General features: G+C 50.9%; 1 protein-coding gene across 6 annotated transcripts in view; it reads right to left on the bottom strand.

Annotated features, from left to right (window-relative positions):
- Nucleotides 1–23,961, bottom strand: part of LOC310834696 (semaphorin-3F-like) — a 32,746-nt gene extending 8,785 nt beyond the window's left edge. The window contains exons 1-17 of one of the 6 annotated variants that reach the window (XM_083718800.1): nucleotides 23,384–23,739; nucleotides 22,645–22,826; nucleotides 21,134–21,262; nucleotides 12,774–12,934; nucleotides 12,379–12,441; nucleotides 11,674–11,793; nucleotides 10,161–10,254; nucleotides 9,419–9,538; nucleotides 8,540–8,679; nucleotides 5,201–5,315; nucleotides 4,151–4,220; nucleotides 3,905–4,049; nucleotides 3,415–3,637; nucleotides 2,805–2,893; nucleotides 2,669–2,710; nucleotides 2,242–2,399; nucleotides 547–614 (exon numbers count right to left, since the gene is read on the bottom strand). In XM_083718800.1, coding sequence (XP_083574926.1) covers nucleotides 547–614; nucleotides 2,242–2,399; nucleotides 2,669–2,710; nucleotides 2,805–2,893; nucleotides 3,415–3,637; nucleotides 3,905–4,049; nucleotides 4,151–4,220; nucleotides 5,201–5,315; nucleotides 8,540–8,679; nucleotides 9,419–9,538; nucleotides 10,161–10,254; nucleotides 11,674–11,793; nucleotides 12,379–12,441; nucleotides 12,774–12,934; nucleotides 21,134–21,239 — 1,714 coding nt within the window. In that variant the 5' untranslated portion in view covers nucleotides 21,240–21,262; nucleotides 22,645–22,826; nucleotides 23,384–23,739. The other 5 variants (XM_083718801.1, XM_083718799.1, XM_083718798.1 and 2 more) reach the window with 5 other exon arrangements.
- Between the last annotated feature and the right edge of the window lie 630 nt (nucleotides 23,962–24,591).

Raw genomic sequence — 24,591 nt, 5'->3', positions numbered from 1 at the left:
TGCCCATCACTTGCTAAACCAACCCTTCTTTTTAAAAAAAAGCTGTAGATGCCAGGGATTGATTCTGACACCTTCTGTATTCATCCTATGTGCTATGGCCTCTTCATTCACCAACAGAGCTGGCTTTTATAAAGCCAGGAGTTGCTGCAGCAGCCAAACCACACAGAGTTTTCTCTCAACCTTTATTACATTACCTTCCTTGCAGAAGCAGTGAATTTGTTTTTCTTTTGAGAGTGCTGAGCAGGCATGTCCTGGTCTGAGCAGCTGAGATAACCCTTTCCTCCTGTGGCAATTAGGAACTGAGCTTGCCTCTGCCTTTTGATCCCCAGAGGAGCCGGACTTCCCATTCCACACAGCCCTCCCGAGACTTGCCAAATTTTGTCAACATTTGCGTTAAGGGAAATGGCACATTTGTTGGCAAGCACTTCTTCACACAGCACACAGTTGGACTATGGACTATGGATCTCCATCAGCTTGGATGGCTTTAAAAAAAGGATTAGACAAACTCTTGGAGAATAAGGCTGGGATGGTGCTGTGAAAACCTACCTTTGGCATTAAAACCCCGGCACTGCCGCAGAGGGTCACCATGTTTGATGTCCTGACGGCGGCTCCTCCTAAATGAGAAGGAAGATGTCAAACTCATTCCCTTTTCCAACCCAGGAGACTTCCTTTTGAGCAGCTAAAGGAAATTAGTAAACACCGACCAACCATAATCATGATGATAGGTAAAAGTAAAGGGACCCCTGACCATTAGGTCCAGTCGTGGCCAACTCTGGGGTTCATCTTGCTTTATTGGCCGAAGGAGTCGGAGTACAGCTTCCAGGTCATGTGGCCAGCATGACTAAGCCGCTTCTGGCAAACCAGAGCAGCGCACATAAACGCCGTTTACCTTCCCGCCAGAGTGGTACCTATTTATCTATTTGCACTTTGAGGTGCTTTCGAACTGCTAGGTTGGCAGGAGCAGGGACCAAGCAACGGGAGCTCACCCCATCGCGGGGATTCAAACCGCCGACCTTCTGATCGGCAAGCCCTAGGCTCTGTGGTTTAACCCACAGCACCAGCCACGACCCATCAATCATGGTGCTTATTATTTTTCTGTTTAACAGCCAGGGATAGAGCACCTGTGGCCCTCCAGATGCTGTTGCACTACAATTCCCATCATCCCTGACCATTGGCCATGCTGACCAGGGGTGATGGGAGTTGGAGTCCAACAGCATCTGGAGGGCCATCCCTGATTTAACCGACTCATCCTGCCTTCCTTCAGTTTAGTGCTTCAAGGCTGCTTCTATTTGAACAAAATAGTTTTCAGTCCAATTTCCACATGCAGACCCTCCTCTTAGAACAAGCTGCCTTGCTCTCTGCGCTTTGTCCACACTGGAGAGACACACCACAGGCAAATAGGGCAAGGCGGGGAGGGGAGGAAATCTCAGTACTGGTGGCAGCAGCGGGGCTGGGGAAGCCGCCTCGGAGCAGCCACCGCCCAGACCAATCTGAGAGTGGAGGAGAGAACCACCAGGCCAGGGATACTCCTGCCACAGCCACAGTCACACATTACAGTGGTACCTCTAGTTAAGAACTTAATTGGTTCTGGAGGTCCATTCTTAACCTGAAACTGTTCTTAACTGTTCTTAACCCACTTTAGCTAATGGGGCCTCCCACTGCCACCGTGCCGCCACCGCACCATTTCTGTTCTCACCCAGAAGCAAAGTTCTTAACCCAAGGTACTATTTCTGGGTTAGCGGAGTCTGTAACCTGAAGCGTATGTAACCTGAAGCGTATGTAACCTGAGGTACCACTGTACTTTTGCTCAGGCATCAGACCTGATGGCAGTAAATAGCCCTCATAGGAGTGGGCTTAGAGAAACTGACCCTTTCTCTTTCCCTTGCCAGTGGTGTTTTTGGGTGCCTCTGCCAAAGAGAAAGCCCTACCCCTGAAATGGAATTCTCTCCCACAAGATGTAGTGATGGTCACCGCCAACATGGATGGCTTTAAAAGAGGATTAGACAAATCCATGGAGTGGCTGCTAGCCTTGATGTGCTACCTCCACTGGCAGAGGAAGCATGTCTGTGAATTGCTGGGGTCCGGCTTGGGGGCTCCCCACGGTTGGCCATTGTGAGAACAGAACGCTCAACTCAATGGACCACTGGCTTGATCCAACCTCCAGGCTCTCCTTACATTCACGCTTTCCTCCCTCCTTCCCACGGCATTTGCGTTCCCAACGTAGCACTCTCAGGATGTTACCTTTTGGCTGTGTGGCTGTAGCGTGTGCAGCGCTGCCCATCCCAAGCGCAATAGGGATCCCTGGCCAGGCAGCAATCGGCACAAGCTTCACCATACTCGCGGCATCGATGGAGGCTCAGCTGGGAGACCCCCACGTCTGAGGAGGCGTACAGCTGTTGCTGCAGAGCAGAGAGGAGAGAGTGGCAGCTGAATGGGAACCTGGATTTCGCCTCTTGTTGCCAGACTACCCGCTTGCCTCCTACAAGATGAAGCCAAGGGTCCTGGTCTTCAGCCTCTGCACAACAGCAGCGGAATCCTAACCTCCCTTCTCAGAGTTGAAGGACTAAGCCCACAAGGTCCTTCAGGTACCTGGACCCCTGTCAGAGCAGCGACCCAGAGTGCTCATCTCCTACTTTGCTCCTCAGCAACAGGTACCTCAACCACCTACCCGTTTAGAGGATATCCACAGGGTCTTCACAGGTGCTCGAGCCTGTAGGGCAAAAAGAGGAGAAGCCAAAGTTGAGAAGGGCAGAGACGGCGGCAGTGTTAGGGCAGCAATGATAGGGAGCCACGTGTTCACTCACCCTGAACACTTCCACCTCCTCCAGGGTCAGCTCTTCCAAGTTGCCCTGTTCCTTCGGCAGCACAATCACCTTCTGCACTGTGCCCTGGTCTGGAGGAAGAAGACCCAGACATCTCCCTTCAGAAGCTGTCTGAATGGAGGACATTTTACTCCAGTGCTTCAAAGAGCTGAACTGGTTGCTTGTGGACAGTATTTAGGGACAACTTCAAAGGTGTTGGTGTTTACCTTCAAAACCCTACGCTAGGGATGGGAAACCTGTGTAGCTCTTTAGATGTTGTGGGATTCCAACTCCCCTCAGCCCCAAGCAGCACGGTAAGGGATGATGGGAGTTGTAGTCTGAGAACATCTGGAGAGTCACAGTTTTCCCATTCAGCCGGGGAAATTAAGAAAAAGAAAAGTCACTCAGGTCACAGCTGGGAATTCAATGGTATTCAATATGCACTTGAGGCACCTATTAGAACCTTTAACAAGAACAGATAAAGAGGTGAGTTTTCTAGGTGACTTCCACCACAGCCTGACTGATGGGGGCGGTGGGGGTGGCTGAAGAGTGACAATGTCAGAAAGCATCCCTAGCTAAGCACTCTCCAGCAACTCTAGCACCCATTACTCACCTGTCCCAAGAAAGAGAACCTCGTAGCGCCCGTCCACTGCATCCACTAGGTCCACGGCCAAGGTGGTGAAGCTGTAAGGCACATTGGTCCTCACAAGCAGGGGGCGGCGCTGCAGTGGGTAAACAGCATTGTACATCAGAGGGTGGGCACGCACAAACGTCACCAGCTCGTCCGAAAATTCGCGTGTGGAGCGAAGTCCTGGGGTGAAGGTTCCTCCTGGGCACTGAGAAAGAGAGCCGGGTGGTAGAGTCAGAGTCTTGGCCAGGGTGGGGGAAACTGTAGGGGTCCAGCTTTCCCCACCCTACCCTGCTAATCTTCTTTGTACCCATAATGCAAAGGAAACACACAATTGAGTGTAAAGCAGGACAGGGGATAAATATAAGGAAGAAATGGCAAGGAGCTTAGGAAAGGAGAAAAGGGAGGCAGACAGTGAAATCCAGGCGCTGAGGGGACTAACACATTAGGAGAGGGAGAGGCCTTGGTGACTCACAGCTCCAGGGCGAGGGTAGGGCACCCGTCCCGTGTAAGGGCCCCACTGGTAGTTGTGTCCCTCCTTGTGGGCAAAGGGCCCATTGAAGACTGTGCGAATGTCGGCCATGGAGTAGACGCAGACCGCAGAGCCACGGAACACGGACCTGGAGGAAGGGAGAAGGGAGAAAGGGGCACACACCTTAGCTGAGCAGGCTAAGCCCCAACACTGAAGCCCAGCTGTCCCCACCACAGGGGGCTCACTCACCCCAATGAGGAGAACACCCCATAGAGCAGAGGGTGCTTTTCGTCCTGAGTCGGCAGCAGGAAAACGTCACCTGGAAGAGGGAAACAAAGAGGCAGAGCTTCTTGAGGGAGGTGGGTAGGTTGTGCGTGAAAGATTGCCAGTCCCCATCTAGCCTATGGCCAACCCCCTGCATCAGGTGTGACAACTTGAATAAAATATTTGGGGGAGGGGGGTAAGCTCTGCCCTGCATAATCAATCACAAGACGCACACACACCATTTGAATGGCAATGCTCATCAACTTTAGGGGGGCAGCCCCCTCAAATATTTTTTGGGGAGCCAAATAGACCTCAGCCCCTAAAAGTTGGTGCCTACACCTTGCATGTATCTCTCAATTACATCTGTGCTGTGGCTTAGGGGGACATACTGAAGCAAATGGCAGCGAACAAATGGCATGGCAAGGGGTTGGATTAGATGATCCCCAGATCCCGTCCAACTGTCCAGTTCTATGATTCTATGAACACACATGGAAATCCAAGGGTTCCTTCCAAAGGGTCATAGGAATGGATCAAGTCCAGAGAAATAGGTTGCTTACATCAGAGATGGGATTGATGGGAGTTGGGAATCCACAGGATCCCCATTCTTGGCTACACAGTGAATTTAGGGAGATCTACAAATGGCCAAACGAAGAAAAGCATTGTTCATCCCAATGGCCACTGGAATACACAGGGCTGGGATCTTCCAACTTGACCTGGAATGCTAAGAACAATAAGCATCTTGGCAGATGACTTTTGGAATGGCCTCAAGAACCCCTTGAAGTTGGCAGAACCAAGATATTTCAATGGCCACTCTCTGGTTACGCCTGGCTTTAAGTCATTCAAGCTAATTCTTTCTCCAGAGCTTAGGGTGCAATTCTGTCTCCTGACCCTCTGCACACACAGAGACAATCACTAAGCCTCAGGTTTCTGCACCAAGGGTGGAACCTGAAATCCTTATGGCCTTAACCTCCCCCTGCCAACATAAATCATTTCTGTCCTGCCAAAACAAAAACCCTCTCCAAAACAGCAGCTCACGGAGCTCATCAAAGAAAGTCTCCACGCCGTCCTCTCCAATCACCGAGCAGACAAGCCGAGCTTTAAGGAAAGTCGTCCACTTGTTCACCAAAGAGCGCTGCCCGCCATCATCATTCTGAAAAGGGAAATGTACAAGGGTTTGTCAGCTAATCCCTACAGTGGCCAAAGCAAATCACATGCTTGGTCTCTGAGTGCAAAGCTTTTCTTGCAGAAATAGACAGCATGTAGAGCCCAGTCTGGATTAGGATATTGGGGGGGGGGCTTTAGTTCTCCCCCGCCACCAGTATGCTCCCATTCTAGAAAAGAGGGTGATGTACTTGCAATCTGCATTGGGTCAGGGGGGAAGCTTTCATTCACCCCTGAAGAACAATAGATCCAGCAGCCACCTCTGGGCTGGAAGATGAAGAAAGCCATTATTTGTACTGGGACCTCTTCCCTTAACACCAGCATGCAAGCAAGAATCAGAAAGCTTTTAAAAAAATTAGAACATGGAGGGCATGGAATAGGAAATGGTAGGAAAGTTTTATCACAGAGGAGCAGAGAAAGCCAAACAGAGACCTTAGGATTTGGAGATCTAAGAGCAGCAGGAGACTCTTAGTTGATTCAATTAGGGGGTGGATCAAAATTCTCTAACCCAGGGATGGGCAGGCTTCAGGCTTGAAATATTTAACTGTATCTTTTTTTTAACCAAAACATCAAGGTCCACCCATCAGAGCAGTGTGCAAAATAGTGGCTGGTGGGTGGGGCGGGGGAACACAGAAATAAGGAACAGGGTACCCTCTGAAACCTTTGCTGATCCACTGCAAATCAGCCAGAGATCTATCAACAGAGCTTGGTCTTTCTGTCTACCCCTGTGCTAACTCTTTCAGCAATAGCACTGTTACCCAAGGAGAAGACAGTTGGGTCAGCACTAATTTCCAGAGGAGAGCTCTTCACAATCAACTTCAATTGTGCGACCTGAATTTGCTGGTATCTGAAGTGGCACCGTTTCAAGATCTACACAGTTAAAGATTCAGGAACTATGGTGGATCTTGGAAAGTGAAGGACTCTCCTTCCTTGGAGGTTTTTAAACAGAGGTTGGGTGGGCATCTGTCAGGGATTCTTTAGTTGCAATTCCTGCATTGCAGGAGATTGAACTAGATTGTCCTTGGTCCCAACAATTCTATGGTGCTATAAATATATGGCCCCACCACCCACTCACAGCACACTCTGGAAAAACTTAGAGGTTACAAAAAGAAAGCACATGGGTCTGGCCCACTTTTCTTTGAACCATACCTTGATTATTGAAAAATAAGGAAGAAAAGTTTAAAAATAAAAATGAACTGGCCTAAGGGACAAGAGTAAGTAAAAAGAATGCCAGGAAACCGGGAATTATGTTCACATGTGGTGGGGGTGTAAATATGTACAGTTTTTTGGGCAAAGGGTGTTAAGGAGATAACAGAAATCACTGGGTAAAAGCTGACCGAAAGTCCAAAGGTAGCATTATTATCAATTTACGACGGGGTGGAAAGTTTGCAGGCTATGAAGGACTTGCTCACAAATTTATTGACAGCTGCACAAACTATTATAGCTAGGAAGTGGAAGGGGCAAGGTGAATATAAAATGGAAGAATGGTATAAAGAGGTGTGGGATATAGCTATTAATGATAAATTAACATGTGCTATTGAGGTAAGACGGGGAATATGCAAGAGAAATGATTTTGAGGAGATATGGAAGGGGTTTGTAGAATTTGTACTGTTAAAATGGAAAAGGGTCAAACCATCGCAAGAGAGGTGTTGAAATTTTGGGAAGTTGGATAGCTACAATGGAATGGTCTTGTGGGTGGGGTGCACATTTTTATTCTTTATTTATTATTATTACTTTGTCAAAATAAAAAATAAAATAATTTTTTGAAAAACAGTAAGGATGTGGGGTAATCTGTTCAGGCATCCTTTATTATGTGCTGCTGGGCAAATCATTAGGCTAAGTCAAACAGGTTCCCCCCACGCTGGGTAGGGTTCTGTACTTAATGTAATTGAGAGCATTTCAGACCTGAACAACAGTTTGAACTCTCATGAATGTCCTGTAACTCAGAATGTAGTGGCTCTTCCCTAATCACATGACAGGGTATCAGTGGCCATGTGGTGAGTTGTCAGGGAAATTTAAAATATTAATCACACACAATCTACCAGGAAGTTCCCTGCACAAGCCACAATGAAAGGATGAGGGAATCTGGGCTCTTTTCCAAGCTCCCATTAATTTCAATAGGGATTTTGCAAGAAAGCATTTCACAACCTGTGCACAACGAAGACCAGAATGGCTGTGCATATACCTACACCTTCCACAGGCTCGCTATGGTGCACAGATGTGCCACAACTGGCACAGGACCAGCGTGCTTGCTTGCGTGTCTGCATCTCTGTGTGCTTGTGGGAGTGCAGAGAGTAATGTGGAAGTGGGGAGCGTTCCTGTTCAGGGTTCCAGCCCGCCAATAGTGCTCTCTTCCACAACACACCATCACCCAACAACAACAGACACCGAGTGTTCATTGGGCTGTTAGCTTTTCTGTGTTGGTTTCTTCATTGCCACACAAACACATGCCCGGCCAAAGATAGCCTGCACTTCTGTAAACTCTGAGGTTCTCCCAAGCATGCTGACACCTCCCTTTTATTCCTCAGTTGCCTAATTTGGTGCTGTAATCCTGCTGACACTCACCGGCAGAGTTCACTAGCTGAAAGGGAGTGATATGGCCCAAAGCAGATCCCTGCTGGAACAGACCAATGACAGTTCTAGTCCATTATCCTGTTCCTTGGGGAGTTTACAAGCAAGGCATCAGGCAGCTCCTGCTAGATTTCCCCAACAGCAGCATCTGCCATACTGCCTCTGAATTCCTATAGTACAGTAAAGCATTGTCTGGTTATTAAATACAGCACACTGTATGGTGCTTGTAAGTGTGTGGATTACCACTAGCACAACAGGACTCCCTCCCCATCTCCTCCCCCTACACGTGCCCCAAAATTTGCTCCAGGGGGTTGGAGGAACCCTAGAAGAAATTTAGATGTATTCAAAGGTAGGATGGGGGAAAGTCCCATTGAGCAAGCAGTAATCCTAAGGCTAGTGGGACCTTGACTTAGCTACACTTAAGGCAGCCCAGAATTTGGAACCCTTTTCTAGGATCTCCAGGTGCAATTTTAGCTCTGCAGGAGCGGGGACACAGCCATCGCCACCAGCAAAACACACACTCACACACCCCTCAGGCGGCAGCCCCCGGCCTGCTCCATCTTTCTCAGCCTGGTTCCCCATGCCTCAAGCCAAAACTCAACCGTGTGGGTGGGTGTCTCCCCCACTCCAAGCGTCGCTCACCAGGCAAACCCGTCCCACCCGAGCGAGCACAGCAGGCCCCACGGCACCCTCAAGCGCTTTCTCACGGAAAAAGAAGTAGAGCTTGTCATCGTTGTGGTCGGAGCTGTCGGGGATGACACGGGCGTGGAGGAAGACAGGGTCTGGTGGGGAGGGGAAAAGTGCCGTTACCTTGGTCCGCCACTAGGCAGCACAAGCAAACACTTTAGCCCAGTGGCTGCCAACCTTTGGGGGCAAGCGTGCCACAACAAGCCAAGTACAACATCTAGGAAATTTTCTACTTTAGTCCAGGCTTCCTCAGCCTCGGCCCTCCAGATGTTTTGAGACTACAATTCCCATCATCCCTGACCACTGGTCCTGCTAGCTAGGGATCATGGGAGTTCTAGGCCAAAAACATCTGGAGGGCCGAGGCTGAGGAAGCCTGCTTTAGTCTGTACTATAACACATCTTCTTATGCATTGGGGTAATGCTCATTTTTTCACAGGGTGGGTGAGTTGGATCTGTCCTTTTGCATGATGAGCATTCAGATTCATAGTCTGCTCTTTGTGCACTCAGGTTTTTTTTAATGCCATGAATCACTTTAACTCACTTTTGTGAAAAAAGTGACAAATGAACACAAATAATAATGAGGATGAGGACGGGCGTCAGTCTGCTGAGCTGAGTGGCAGGCAGCAGCCTAACAGAGGAAAAGCAGGCAGGGCTGCAGGTTTCGCCTCTATGGCACTGCCAAGTGCAAAGCTCTCCAGGTGTGCCACAACACGCACCCTGCTACCTGTGCCACTCACACCACAGGAGGTGAGCCATAATTCTCTCCATTATCCACAGTCTGCTATCCCAGCACTCATCCCCACCCACTTCTGGCTACCTCCATCAGCCTCATACCATAGAGCCAGCGGGAATCATGTTGCTCGGTGCGCACAGCCGGTCGAGGCCCCATCGTTCGGAACACAGCAGCATCAGTGCCCATGAAATCCACATGAACTCCAGCATACAGTGTGTTATCTGGGAAGAGGAGAACGGTGGAAGAGGCACATGACAGCATTAGTCGAATAGACACAGAGAACCATGTAGACATATAGCCGATGCAAACCTGAAGGAAAGGGAACTGGGTACAAGAGCGTAGACCTTTGGTCCATCTGCTCCAGTATTGTCTGCTTTAACTGAGAAACAGAAATCCAGAACATTAGGCATGGGTCTCCTAACCCTCTTTTTGAATCTCCTTTCAACTGTGGTTAAACATGGGACCTTATACTTCCAAAATATGTGCTCTGAAACTAAGTTATGGGCCCTCAGCAGCTTCTTGTTCCCTGCCAATCAGCTGTTTAGCGCTAACTGGCTGCTTAGCTAATGCAGCATGTCTAGTAAATGCAAGAGCAAGACAAGTCATCAAACAATGGTGGCTGTAAACACACAATGACAAGGTCTCTGGCTCAATTGGGCAACCTGTGGCCATTTATATGCTGACAAGCAAGATGGATCACACTCATCTAGAGCTCTCTTATAAGAAAAACAAGAGTTAAAAGACAAATACATGTATACGCACAGCACTACTGGTACTTGATAGAGATATCTGGTAGCAGGGTTGCATCTAGGGACACGTGCAAACTCACTCAAAGTCACTTACTGACAAGCACAGCCGTGCTGTGCTGCCGAGGGTCATATGGGCACTTGCCCTTCCCGGGCTCCAGTGAACGAGGCACCATGCGGAAAAGGTACTCCTTTGAAGGGATGAAAAAAGAAGAGAGTATGAATATTAGCATGGAAACCTACCTTGAACACCTAACCTAAAGCCCAGCTCATTTCCAAAACTGTGGAGGGACAAAATCCCACTCTTGACCTGCTCTCCTTTTCAGAAGTACCCTCTCTCTTCAGAAGCTCACACAGGTAACTGCCTTAAACTAAGGCTGTGTACTTACTAAAGCACATTTGTAGAACATTCTTTCCCTCAAAGAATTCTGGGCACTGTAGTTCACCCCTCACAGAGTTACAACGCCCAACAATCCTGAGCAAACTATAGAACCCAGAATGTTTTCTCTTAAAGGAGATGGTGGTATAGGATGTATGCAGCGTACATTTGTCTAGCGAACTACTGGTCCCGCTAACTTGGAAGGCTTTAAAAGAGAATCTGACAAATTCATGTTGGAGATGGCTATCAATGGCTCTTGGCCATGACGGCTATGTTCTGTCTCCACAGCTGGAGGCAGCAATCTTTCTCAACTCCAGTGGCAGGAAACTACGGGAGGGGATGGTGCTCTTGTCTTCAAATCCCACTTGCAGGTTTCCCACATGCATTTGGTTGGCCACTGGGAGAACAGGAAGGTTGACTAGATGGGTCATGTGCCTGCTCCAGCAGGCTCTTCTTGTGTTTGAACTCACTATGGTCAACAACAGGGAAACCTGTGGGTCTCTAGATGTTGTTGGCTGCCAACACCCATCAGTCTCATCCATGTCCAATGATCAGGGATCATAAGAGCTGTAGCCCAGCAGTATCTGTGGGGCCATAGGTTGCCCACACCTGAGTTACATTGACTCAGTTACATTGGGCAACCAAAATGGTCAAAGGCCTGGAAACGATGCCTTATGAGGAACGGCTAAGGGAGCTGGGCATGTTTAGCCTGGAGAAGAGGAGGTTAAGGGGTGATATGATAGCCATGTTCAAATATATAAAAGGATGTCACATAGAGGAGGGAGAAAGGTTGTTTTCTGCTGCTCCAGAGAAGCGGACACGGAGCAATGGATCCAAACTACAAAAAAGAAGATTCCACCTAAACATTAGGAAGAACTTCCTGACAGTAAGAGCTGTTCGACAGTGGAATTTGCTGCCAAGGAGTGTGGTGGAGTCTCCTTCTTTGGAGGTCTTTAAGCAGAGGCTTGACAACCATATGTCAGGAGTGCTCTGGTGGTGTTTCCTGCTTGGCAGGGGGTTGGACTCGATGGCCCTTGTGGTGTCTTCCAACTCTATGATTCTATGATTCTATGACTGGCAGTGGCACTCCAGGGTTTCCGACTGGGATCCTTCCCAACTCCACCTGGAGATGCCAAGGATTGAGCCTGGGCCTTTGGGCATACAAATCATGTCTCTACCACTGAGCTGTGGCTCTCCTCCCAGCGGGAAGCAATCCAGGTTCTCTGCTTACTTCAGAGCGCCAGCCACGGTTGACGAGGGCACAGACTGGGTGGTAGGCCCCTGTTCCACACACGTACAGGTGAGTGCGGTTCAATGGCTGCATAAGCCGGACGTAGTTGAAACATTCACCCTGGAGGGTAAAGAGGAAACAGGGCATGAGCTGGCAGACATCCTCCTGGCAGCCAGACACTGGCTCAAACCCCATTTTCTCACCCTGTCCCTTCCCCAAAAAATATAGAGGAAGGGGAGCTGACTTCTGGTGGGGGGCATTGCTCAGAGATTAACTTTCAGATTGGGTAGTGTTGTTAGAAACACAACAGCTCAGAAACAGGCTATGCAGGATCAATGGATAGCAAAGATGCTGTCATGGAGGTAACAGCTATGTTTGCTTTTTTTGGGGGGGGGGTTAATATTGTTCTTAGAGGTACACAAGAAAACCCAGGAGTATTGCCTGAAGGGGTATTGCCTGAATGCACATCATTTTGTTGAAGGTAAGCAATTCTGGGCCTGGGAGCCACATGCATGCCACCTCAGGTTCCACAATGAAAGAAACTAAAATAAGGAGTCAGATGGATTCAGGGACAGCCATAGCCACATTGACAAATGGTCTTTCCACAGGGATTTCGGGCATTTAAGACCAAAAAACCCACTAGCTGTTGTGAGGTGATACCCAGGGTGATAATAAGAGAGCGATGGAGCAGCAACTACGACTCACCCTCTGCCCCTTCCCTGCCAGGCGACACTCATTCTGGTGGTTGGGAAGTGCTGGCCAATGAATCTGTGCAGAGAGAGACAGAGAGAGATGAACAGGATGGGGATTGGCTTTGAGAGACTGGAGGTATTTCTCCCTCCATGCCAGGCCTTCACGCACTTGCAGTTAGCTGCCTTCTGAAGCTTGGCCAAGAATCCAGGGTGCCCATCTCCCTGGCTGCCTCTGCTCCAGCCGATCCCATGTTCTTCTTCACCTCCTCCCACCCCCATCAACCAAACCCAGCCTTTTCTGGACGCATCCACCGGACCACAGCCCAACCCCATAAATGCTGGGCAATGTGGCCCCTTTCGTTCTGACCCAGCGCGGCTCTCCTTGAGGCCCTCTGCAACAGAGCTTACAATGAGTGGCTCCTTGTTGATATTGTGAAGATCCAAGGCCACCAGGAAGTCTCGTGCCCCCAGGTAGAGCCGTTCCTGGTCTTGGTCCATCAGCAGGATCCGATAATCGCTTGTGTTGAAGGAAAAGCTGAAGGGGCGGGCAGTGCGTGTCTCCAGGAGTTCTGGGGAGAGACATCCTTGGAGTCAAGGGTCATTCCCACAAGCCAGCCCACTCCCTCAGCCCACTGGCCTCCAAAAGGAGGGTAAGTCTCAAGCGTCCTCATCCCCCTTCTTTCTTGCTGCCTTCCCCATAGAATGGGCAGCAGCGGGAGCAAGCTAATCTATGTGATCCCTGGTCTGGGCTCAGGCCGAGCTGAGCTGAGCTCAGGGGGTATTTTGGTCCCATGAAGTGGCTAAGGCGGAGCCGACGTGGGTGGTGGGGGGAGGGCGCTCAGCGGCTGGTACAGCAAAGAGCCTAAATCCCCCAGCAATCCCCCTGGCCACATTCCAGAGGCGAAGATCAGAGAGTGGCCTGGTGAGCTTCCCACCTGCGGTGACCTTGGGGATGTGGCCAGAGGACAATCAGCCTCTTTGCCCAGCTACTTTCTGCAGCCAAGTCTGGGCAAGAATTCAGAGACCAGGGACAGAAATTGGCCTAATCCCTGTGGACAAGTGGACAGAAGAGCAGATTTCCGGGGAGCTCAGAGAGGGAGACAGGTGGGGAGCGGGGAGGGAAAGGAGCCTGAGTGGGATGAGGAATTAAAATGAAAGGAACAAAAGTAAGTGCAGGAGCAGGACTCCAGGGCCCTCTCCTCTGTTCCTTCTGCTCCAATTCAGCCGACTGACTAAGTCTGAACGCCGGAGACAGAACCCGGAGAACCTGGTGGAATTCCCCAAGCATTAACACATGGCAGGTGGGAGACTATCATTCCCCACCCTGCAATAAATGTCAGGCAGCCCCATGGCAGGATGCCCAGGGCAGGGTGTGTCACGCATACCCAGATCTGATGTATACAATGACCATTATATAACACTGCATACACCAGCAGTGCTGGGGACCCCTTTCAGGGATATACACACAACCAAGCAATACTGGATTATTTCTTAGGCATTATAAGCAGCGACTTGAGAGGGCATGGGAGAGTTTTTCAGTCATAAAGGAGGTGTGGCGGTAAACCTGTGACCCTCTGGATGTTGTTGGACTCCCAGTATCCTTTGCCTTCGGCCATTCTGGCTGGAGCTGATGGGAGTTGGAGGCCAACAGTATCTGGAGGGTCACACACTCCCCACCTGTGCCATATGAAAACTGAGTGTTATATAATTACCAGTGGGAAACCGTCAGTTATGATAATTAATTATTAGGTGTTAGGTGAAGGTACAACTTCCCTGATTTTCTCCTCCGACAGGAAGGGGAGAAATACCACAGGGTGCTCTTGCCATGCCAGCAGCAGTTTGGGAGGCTGTCTATATGGGACCCCAGAGACTTTGGAGAAAGAATGTGTTTATGACGTTTACACGGGATAAATCTGGAATCTCTCTGGAAATAACGTGCTGTTGTTTTTTCTGTCTGGGGAAATTCATGTGGTGATTCTGTTGCTGGATAAACAAAGGCACAGTTGCTAAGGAACACAAATCTGCAAGGAAAAGGACCTTTTGGGGCTCTGAAAACCCCTCACGTCTTCTCTCCTTGATTGGGCCCAACAGTGGCAATGGATGGTGCTTTAGATGTGTCTCCACCACAACAATACACACAATACTTTGAAAGCTGCCCCTAATTTGCACAGCCAAGGTGGAGGGAGGCTTCTACCAGCCAAAAACCAAACAAATAAAAAACATCATTTCCTGTAATCACACAACAGGCATTTGGGCAACTTTCTCAGGAGCGTGCAGGAAGACTCCCTGAAATGCATATCCAGACCAGAGATGTGCCACTAATAAGAGCCTTGCTAGATCAGACCAGAGTCCCATCTAGGCCGGCATTCTGGGGTCACAGTGGCCACCCAGAGGTCTCTGAGAAGCCCACACACCAAATATGAGTGCAATAGCTCTCTCTCCTGCTGTTGTCCTGCAAAGACTGGAGCTCAGAGCACATAACTGCTATCATGACGAGTAGTCATTGCTAGCCTTATCCGCCATGAATGTGTCTAATCTCCTTTTTAAAGCCGTCTAAATTGGTGACTGTCACCACATCCTATGGAAGCAAATATCATAGTTTGAGTATGTGCTGTGGGAAGAGGTACTTCCTTTTGTCCATTTCCACACAGAGAAGGTATTAAAAACTGTCACCAGACATTTATTAGAACCAGGTGGGGTATCCTCTTGCAAGGAACCTCGTTTGGGGTTAGTGTTTGGAGGAAATCAGTTGGGGCATGAAATGTGGGAGGCAGTTATGGATTGACAGTTGGGATGGTGATCAAATTTTGTTGGTTGACAGTGGAGGGAGGAGAGGATGAAGGGTAGAGGGGATTAGCTGAGTGGGAAGGGGTTTAGGAGATTACTGGTTCTAATTGCATTCATCCCAGACTTCAGCTGACTGAATTTATTTTCATTGTTCCTCAAATAAAGCACTTGGTTGTTAGCCCTGGATAACTGTCGGTGAAAAACATGTTTAAATGGTTTGAACACCTACCCCAATACACCTATTCACTACCTGACCGTGGGGTTGTAGTGGATAGCTCAATTAAGACGTTGTGAAAACAGCGTGGAACAGTTGCTGCCACTGCCCCGCCCCCCAAATTCCATGCTAGGAACCATTAGGAAAGGAATTTGAAATAAAACTGTCAATATCATTATGTCATTATACAAATTTTTGGTGGAACAGCACTTTAAATACTGTGTGCAGTTCTGGTGGTCTCACCTCAAAAAAGAATATGGTGGAACTAGGAGAGGTTCAGAAAAGGGCCACCAAACTGATCAGGGAGACGGAGCAAGTCCCCTGTGAGAACAGCGGCAACATAGGGGGCTTTTGAGTTTAGAAGAAAGGCAAGTAAGAGAATACATTGGTACCTCAGGTTAAGAACTTAATTCATTCTGGATGTCTGTTCTTAACCTGAAAATGTTCTTAACCTGAGGCACCACTTTAGCTAAAGGGGCCTCCTGCTGCCACTGCTCCACCGCCAAGCGATTTCTGTTCTCATCCTGAAGCAAAGTTCTTAACCTAAGATACTATTTCTGGACAAAAAAAATTCCTTCCAGTAGCACCTTAAAGACCAACTAAGTTAGTTCTTGGTATGAGCTTTCGTGTGCATGCACACTTCTTCAGATACACTTCTTCAGATACACTGTGTGTATCTGAAGAAGTGTGCATGCACACGAAAGCTCATACCAAGAACTAACTTAGTTGGTCTTTAAGGTGCTACTGGAAGGAATTTTTTTTGTTTTGACTATGGCAGACCAACACGGCTACCTATCTGTAACTGGTACTATTTCTGGGTTAGCGGAGTCTGTAACCTGAAGCATATGTAACCCGAGGTACCCCTGTACGTGGCAGAGGTGTATAAAATTTAGCATGGCATAAGGAGAAAGTGAACAGAGTAAAGTTTTTCTCTCACACATAACAGTAGAACTTGGGGACACCCATTGAAGCTGAAAGTTCAAAGATTCAGGGGGGGCAAAAGGAAGTTATTCTTCACACAGCGGAGCCATGGAATCCACTCCAACAAGATGCAGTGATGGTCATCAGCAACCCGGATGGCTTCTAAGAGGATGAGGCAGATTCATGGAGGAGAAGGCTATGAGCAGCTATGAGCCACCAAGGCGATGTTCTACCTCCACAGACAGAGGCAGGGTGCTCCTGAAATGCCAGTGGGTGTGAATCACAAGTGGGGAGAGTGCCTTTGCCCTCAGGTCCTGCTTTGAGGCGTCCCATAGACATCTGCTTAGCCACTGTGGGAAGAGGATGCTGGACTAGTTGGGTCTATGTTCTTTTCCCAATAAAACTGCCTTGACACTTCCTGCATCTACATACTGCTGTTAGCACAGCAAGACTACAACACTTTTGGAAAACCATGAACTTTAACAAGCCTCTGGAAGTCAGCACGAGTGGCAAGTGACCCTTGCAATAGAACTTGCTGTCCCCTCTGCCCCAAGCTCACTGGGTGGCCTCACTGGTTCTACTTTATATCACCCAAAAATAAAATGTTGTTACATGCCTTGGCACAGGATAGCCAATCAGTTGGACATGAACAAAAAAGTGACCTTCCCACATCGGGCAACAGCAGGAGAACCCACCATATCAAAGGCACACACAAGCAGAACCCGCTTTGTAAAGGTGCATGGGCTCTTCATGCGGCAGACGTGTTGAACAGCCACAAAGAACATTGCGCCCCCAGCACAGATCTTTGCCACACCCTGGCGAAGCCCACAGTGCAATCTAGGCTGCAGCAACCAAGCGGCTTCAGTTCCCAAAGAGCAACTGCACAACACTCTTCTCCCCACACTGATCCCAAATAGTAATGCCCAGCCATACTTCCACTGCACACCCTCCTGCCTTCATGAAACATAAGCTGGCCAGGCTCCACATGAGATCACTGACTCCCCAAGCCTGCAATCCATGACATGCGTTCTCACCACATGCAGTCCTATGGGTGCCCACAGACACAGGCAAACACACGTGTCTATGCATGTGTGCATTCATGCGCACGCACACACTGGGCAGAGTGGTGTTCAGGGCTTTGCCTTTTATAGGCAGGATTGCTGCTGCCAAAAGGAATGAATTGTCCTTTGGCCAAGGATGTTTCTCTCTCGCTCTCTTGCACACACATGCACACCCATCCACTTCAAGGGCTGGGCTAGCACCAAATGCCTTAGCTGAAGGAAAGGAGGGGAAAAGGGGCTGCAAAGAGGACAGAGGGTTGGGTGCCCGTAATGGGGGTTGCGGCACGCACTCCCCCAGCAATTGAACGATCTCCTCTCTGCCCCAATCTCTCTCACTTCCCCTTCCCAACAATGTGCTTTGAAAAGGGGAACCCGTCCAACTGTGTTCCAGCCTCTTCTCTGTATGGCATGCTGGGTATTTTAAGCCCTTCTGGGAAATCCTTTCCCCCTGTGACTGGCAAGTAACCAGATCCCGGAATCCCCGAGAACAGAGAGTGTAGGGGGAACCCAGCAAGGTCACAGGAGATGAATTTGGGGATGGGGGGAGGGCAGCAGCAGAAGCCAACATGACAGCAGAGGACCCACACATACCATGGCATGCGTTTGTGCAACTGGGGAAAAACCACACCTGTAGTAAGGCACTTTCCACAGTAAGAACACGGTCTAGGCGATTTTCCTGCCTTCTGACAGTATCTCAGCATGCAAGGGCATGCCTTGAAGGTGACGCTTGTGCCAAATTCGCAGGTGTCATTGGCACATGAATTGACATGATTTGCTGCATAGGACGCCGTCAGGGAGAGAAACTCACACAAGCAGACTTGGCCCTGCGCACATTGACTGCATGGCCCACTCATGCTGTCCTACACATGGCACAAAATGCTGATTATATACATACAACTCATGGCAACCATCGTGGGAATGTGTTCACTTTTGCTTATGTGTGAATGGCTTTATAGTTCACATATATAGTTGACGATCCCTGTTCAAAGATCTGCTTGTGGCTAAACGTTCCCATTTAAGTGTAACCAACTGCTCACACACTTGCCAGCACACGGAAAGGTGTTGCTTATTGTGAGACTACACACATACAGCTGCCGGAATAAGGCTGCATGATTATGTGGTGACTATGGAACTTATTGCCACATGGTGGTGCGGCTGCTACAATGAGCAAAAGCAATTTTTTAAAAAAATCACAATTAGATGAATGTAAGGAAAACAGACTTCGCTGGTGGCTTCTAGGCATAATAGCCAAAAACGCAGCCACCATAAAGGAAAACAGCATCTCTCTGGCTACCACATCAGAAGGCTTAACAATGAGGGGTGGACATGGGCATCAGACTGTGCTTGCAAATCTCTCTGAGGATTCTGGTTGGCTGCTGTTGCCAGAATTCCAAGCCAAAAAAATCCAGGCCATCGGTCAGATACCAATAAACAAATTTCCTGATCTGACAGGAGACCGTTTCCTGTTGCCCCGTGGAGGGACCCACTGCACAAGCATAAACATAGGTAGAAAGGGGTACCTATTTTCTAGATCAGGAACATCCAACTCCCAATAGACTGGAATCTACCCATTGTCATTGGTTGGACCAAAGTTGTTGAGCCAGTTGTTTTCCCCCCTTTTTTTGGGGGGGGGGGAGATCACTGAGGGGCCAAAGATCTACCAGGATCTACCAGGTACACCCTGCCATCTACCAGTAGATCACAATCTACCTGTTGGACATGCCTGTTCTAGAACACCTTACTGTGGGCTATGTGGTTCTCATAAAGGAACATACATGCTTCCTTGCGTCAACCAACTTTCATGGTGATAAATGTGGCATTGTTCTTTACGGGCCTCATCCGCATGCAAAAAGGGCATCTTCATGTCCTCCTCCATTTGCAGATGGGTAGATATAAACATTTATACTCCACCTTTTTTGAGCAGCTCACGGCAGCACACAGCACCCATTATATCCTCACGGTCTCCCTGTGAGGTAGGCTAGGATCAGAGATAGTGACTGGCCCAACATCATGCAGGAAGTTTTAGAGCCAATTGTATATCTCTCTAGCCCAAGTGGCCTTGTGTCAGGCTAGAGTTGTGAAATGCCTACATTTTACACACACAACCCAAAGCCCTTGTCCACCACTGCCACAAGCACCTGTGAATCTGCCCCCGTTTTTCTTCTTTCCTTTCATGTCACTGCTTACTCACATACAGCCTGCCCTCTGACTGATCAACACACAGTCTCCTCCTCCTCAATGAATGGCTATGACTTCAAACAATTCCAAGGATCTTGGAGTACAAACACAACAAGTGAACATTATAGAGAAAGCCACGTGTGGAGATCCTCAAGATGAACTCAAGTGCAAATTCAAGGAGTGAAAGATCTCTCTCCCCAAACACCCCCTCCACCAGGCTCATAGCTGTCAACGTTTCCCGTTTTTTAAGGGAAATTCCCTTATTCCGAATAGGATTCCTCGCAAGAAAAGGGAAAAGTTGACAGCTATGACCAGGCTCCTGCAGAGTAATAATGCACTATTATTATTAGTAGGGCTGAAAGGTTTAGCCAGTCAGTGAGACAGAGCAATTCAAAATCTTGTAGATATAACTGGGCAGCAAATTTAAAATAATTCACTAGCTTTTACCCATGCACATATGTTTGAATTCACAGGCAGCAAGCACATTCAGATGAGAGGAATCACCCCCTTCCAACTTTCTCCCAAGGAGGGAATGCCTCTTCTGGGGTGGGGACACCCACATGCACCCACTATTGAAGAATGCTACACTCCTGCCTCAGAACTGTAGTTTTATTCATATGCAAACCAATGCAGATACAGTCAGTTGCTCAATTGATTAAAAATCTTGCATGGCTTAATCAGCTTACCGGTTTCTTTCACCAGCTGACAGCCCTAACTATCCTGATCTTTCGGTGCTGCCTGCTGCCATGAGAACCCCATATTAGGCTGGCTGACAGAAGCAAACAGACACATTTTAGTATGGAAAGACAGTGTTGTGTAATGGTTAGTGTTGGACTAAGGAGAGATTGATTAAAATCTCTGCTCTGCTGCGAAGTTCACTGGTTGTCTAGTCATTACCTATTTCCCTAACCCTACCTCACAGAGTTGTTGAGAGGATAAAAAGGAGGGGAACCAGAACTGTGTGCAATGCATTGCCTTGAACCTCGAGACAGGATATCAATAAAATAAAAAAATAAATGCAATGGGCTGTAGCCAACTAAGTTCTACTCATAGTAGACCCATTGAAATGAATGGACCCAAGTTAGTACTGTAATGTCCATCAATTTCAGCAGGTCTACTCTGAGCAGGACTAACACTGGATACAACGCAATGAAAATCACACACCCCTCCATAAGGGTTCTCAGTTCTAAGCAGCGCCAATCCCAGAGTTGCCCCAGTACCAGAGCCGGCCCTACCATTAGACCAACTAGGCAGCTGTCTCAGGTGCAGACCTCTGAGGGGCACGATTTGACACAGATTAACTTTTGTGACATCTTATAAATTCCTGATAATGTTTTACTTTTATATTTTGAAGAATCTTATGTCTACAAGACGTGTGTTTCTGAAGAGTGAAGTTAGCAATTTGGGAGGCGGGGTGCTGGATACTTAGCCTTGCCCAGGGGGCAAAACAGCCCGGGCGCCGGCACTGCCCGGTGGTGCCACACCTCCCGCTACCCTTCCGTGCCCACCTGGAAGGCGACGCCCACGCGGCCTTGTCCTCCTCCACCCCCAGCCCTGGGCCTCACCTGAGTCCCGCTGAGCCGCCCTCTTCTTCTTCTTCTTCTTACCTTTGTAGGTTAGGTAGACCCGGGGCGCGCCGGCGAGGCTGCTCTGGCCCAGGCAGCAGCAGCGGAGCAGCAGCGCCAGCAGCAGGAGGGGTGCCCAGGGCGCCATGGCCGAGGGAGTCCTCGGGACACCTGGGGCGGGAAGAGAGAGACACCTGGAGGCGCGCCCTCCTTCTGCCGGGCTCTGGGGCACCGGGCGAGGGAGCGGGCCAGGGATACGCGCGCGCCCCTGGGCGCTTGGCGGGGAGAGGCCTAGAGGGCGCTGCGTCCGAGGGCGCCAGATCAAAGGCGCTGCCTCGCCCCCCCCCCCCCGGCGCCCGGCCAAGGCGCTGTAACCCGAGCGGGGCCGCGGCTCCTGGGCACTTCAAAGGCTCGCTCTCCCTCTGCCCGCCTGGCCTGCGCGCTCCCCCCTCGCCATTCTTGCTCTCCCCTCTCTCCCTCAGGCCGGCGGCACTTTGAAGTTGGGGGAGGCGGGCTGGGAGTCCCCAAATGGGGGCTGGATCCCGGTCCACCGCACCCCCCCCAAAAAAAAACTCTACCTCATTGGACGGCTCCTGGACCCCGGGAAATGGCGCCCCCTGCCGGCGCCCCGCCCGGAGCCCTTCGCCTTGGGCCGGCCCCCTTCATTCTGGAGAGGGCACCGATGTTGCGGCGGCCTCCTGACGCCATCACTCTCAGCCCAAGGGGGCAGGAACGGCAGCAATCCCTCCCCGAGCCCCAGCCGGGCTATAATCTTCCCCATGCCACACAACAGGTGCCAGGGGACAATGCCAGCAGCACCCCCTCCGCGCGCCCCGCCAGCACACGCAGCTCCCACTCCGTGCCAGCGGGGCTCGGGCTGGGCGCTTTGATCCGCCTGCCTGCCAGTCCCGTCCCTTCGGCTCTCCCTGCCCTGTCCTGTCCCTAGTTCCGCCGACGTGCTGCAACCTGTCGCTTCCATACCTGAGCCAGGTGCAGCTAAGCGAAGCAGGGCATGCTGGGACATGGAGTCCCAAATGGCCCCAGGAGCCAGTGGGGCTTGGCTCACCCCCGAAATCGAGGGCCCGTGCTTTGCATGACTCCGTGTCCCCCTCGGGTGCAGCCTCAGGTCCGCGCCCCCCGCGCCCAGATCCGCCACACTTTTGTTTTGAACAGGACAGAAGCCTCCCGTTATTTGCTGCCTGGCCCTCACCCCAGAAGCGGCTGCATCGCAGACCAAAGTTGCAACCCCAGCGCGCGCTGTCCCGGGAGCGAGTCCTGCTCAAGCGCCCGCGGAACGTCTTTTGGGTAAAGGCGCACAGAGCCAAAGCGAGAAGCGAAGTAGAAGCGGCGCAAAGTGTGCGCCCCCCCTCCCTCGCTTTCGAGGAAAAATAAAAAACAGGAGTGGAGAGGAGGAATGCTGCAAGCGAGGATTGCAGTGGAGGTTGGTGGGGTGGCAATCTGTTCGTGGGACACAGAAGGGGCGAAGGAGCAGGGCCAGGATCGTGGCCGGGGCTGCGGAGTCTCCGGCAAGGCAAGGCGCAGAGGCCACTCACCGCCCCTTGCCCGCTTCCCGACCAACGCGGCGACTCAGAGCCCGCGGGCGCGTCCCCCCGCCGGCGCGCAAGTAACTTTCTCGGTGGTGCTGTTCCTCCGGAGGGGAGCGGCTCGCCGCGTAGGGAAGAGGCGCATCGCTGCCCGCCGCCTCCCCAGCCGCGGGGTCCGGGCTTTTGTCACTCTGCCGAGGGAAAGGGAAGCGGCTGCACGTCGCCCCGCCGGGCAAAGCCGCCGCGCAAGTTCCTGCTCTGCCTCCTGGAGCCCGAGCGCAGAGCCGCCTCTCCCGAGACGGGCGGGACGCCTTAACCCCTTCGCTGCTCCCGGAGCCGAAGAGGGAAGCGCTGCCGAGGTGGCGTGGCGCCCCCTCCTTCCCCGAGCAGGAGGGATCCGGGCAGATGGGCGGGGGGTGGGGAAGACCTTCCCCAGCTGGGGGTCTCAGCCCTGCGCCCGTGTCTTTGATCCCTCCTTGCCTTCTATGGGGCGCTCCTCCAAATCTGCCCCATAGCCAGTGGCGTAGCGTGGGTTGTCAGCACCCGGGGCAAGGCAAGTAATTTGCGCCCCCTAACCCGTGGATTTGCGCCCCCTAACCCCCAGATGTTGCGCCCGGTGCGGCCGGCCCCCCTGCATCCCCCACGCTGCGCCACTGCCCATAGCCTTTGGGTGGTAGTGGGGGGGGGGGGGGAGAATCTGGCTCCAGGAGCAAAGTCCGGAGTCCGGAGGAGCTGAGAGGTTTTTTACCTGCGCCAGGATTGTGTGTCACAACCGCCCCCTCTCGTGCCAGGCGGGCCCAGGAGGCTCCGGGGCGCGCTCCTCGGGAGCGGTTTGCATCCTGCCAGCCGCACCTTTGGCCTCTCCCCAGCGAGGAGGAGGGCGGCACCTGCAGGAGGCCAGGAGAGGGGGGTCCCTGGCAGCGGAGCCGGAGAAGGCGGGGCGCGAGGTGCTGGATGGAGCCCGGGGCAGATCCGGCTGGAGGAGGAGAGGCGAGAAAGACGCCTTGACAGGTGGGCAGGCCACCCCCTCCAGAATCCAGCTCTTTCCCACCAGCGCACCCTTCGCACCGGGCGACCCACCTGATCGAGCTCCTCTTAAAAGACAGGACGGCGCCAGGCTTACTTTGGCATCTAGCGGAGATGGGATGGGGCAGCTCTTGCGCAACAGAGCCCAGGATGTAGCTTCCAGGAGTGCAGCTCACAGGAGCACCTCGGCACATCTCTTGCCTCCTTCAATGGGCGCAGAATCGAAGAAAGTCTATTTCTCCAACCTCCCCCCCCCCCTCCCTGATGCATCTCTACCTTCAAAATCCCAGTGGGTTTTGAGAAAGTGGGGCTGTCAGGAAAGGACAGCAGTCTGAGCCCCCAGAGCGCCGCAGGGCTGTCTCACCGCATTTTGAAGCTAGCGAAATAATATACTTTATTGTTCAATGTTTGACTGCCCAGTAAGACCATTTAGGGTGGCCCAAACATACCACTGTTCTGAGGTTGCTTTCCTGAGCTTTGGACCACATCTTACATACAAGGCATAGCGAGCCCAAGATCCAGCCCTGAAAGTTTGCTCTAATGATGCCTCCAGGGTCATCTCTGGTGAGGCTGTTGCATCTTTTCCTTTGCTACAGTACAGGAGAAACACTGAACTCTAAACGAAAGACCCCCAAAAGCAAAGGCCCGTAAATATAGTCAACCACAGGCACTACAAAACTATGTAAAAAACATGAGTCAGTGAACTGTAAAAGAAACACAGCACACATGATTTATACCAAATATGGTCTTGTGTTGTGCAGGGATGGGGAACTGGTGGCCCCCCCAGATGTTGGTGAACCATCGCTCCCACCACCTCTGATTATTACCTGTCTGAGGCTGATGGGAGATGGCGTCTCACTCTGACAACATTGAGGGCCACAGATTCCCATTATATTTTCACAAAGTGGGTCATTGTGAACCTTGGTCTAT

This window comes from Podarcis gaigeae (genome assembly GCF_964106915.1).
Source record: "Podarcis gaigeae genome assembly, chromosome: 17".
Taxonomy (NCBI): domain Eukaryota; kingdom Metazoa; phylum Chordata; class Lepidosauria; order Squamata; family Lacertidae; genus Podarcis; species Podarcis gaigeae.
This window is presented reverse-complemented; position numbering and strand designations above follow the sequence as displayed.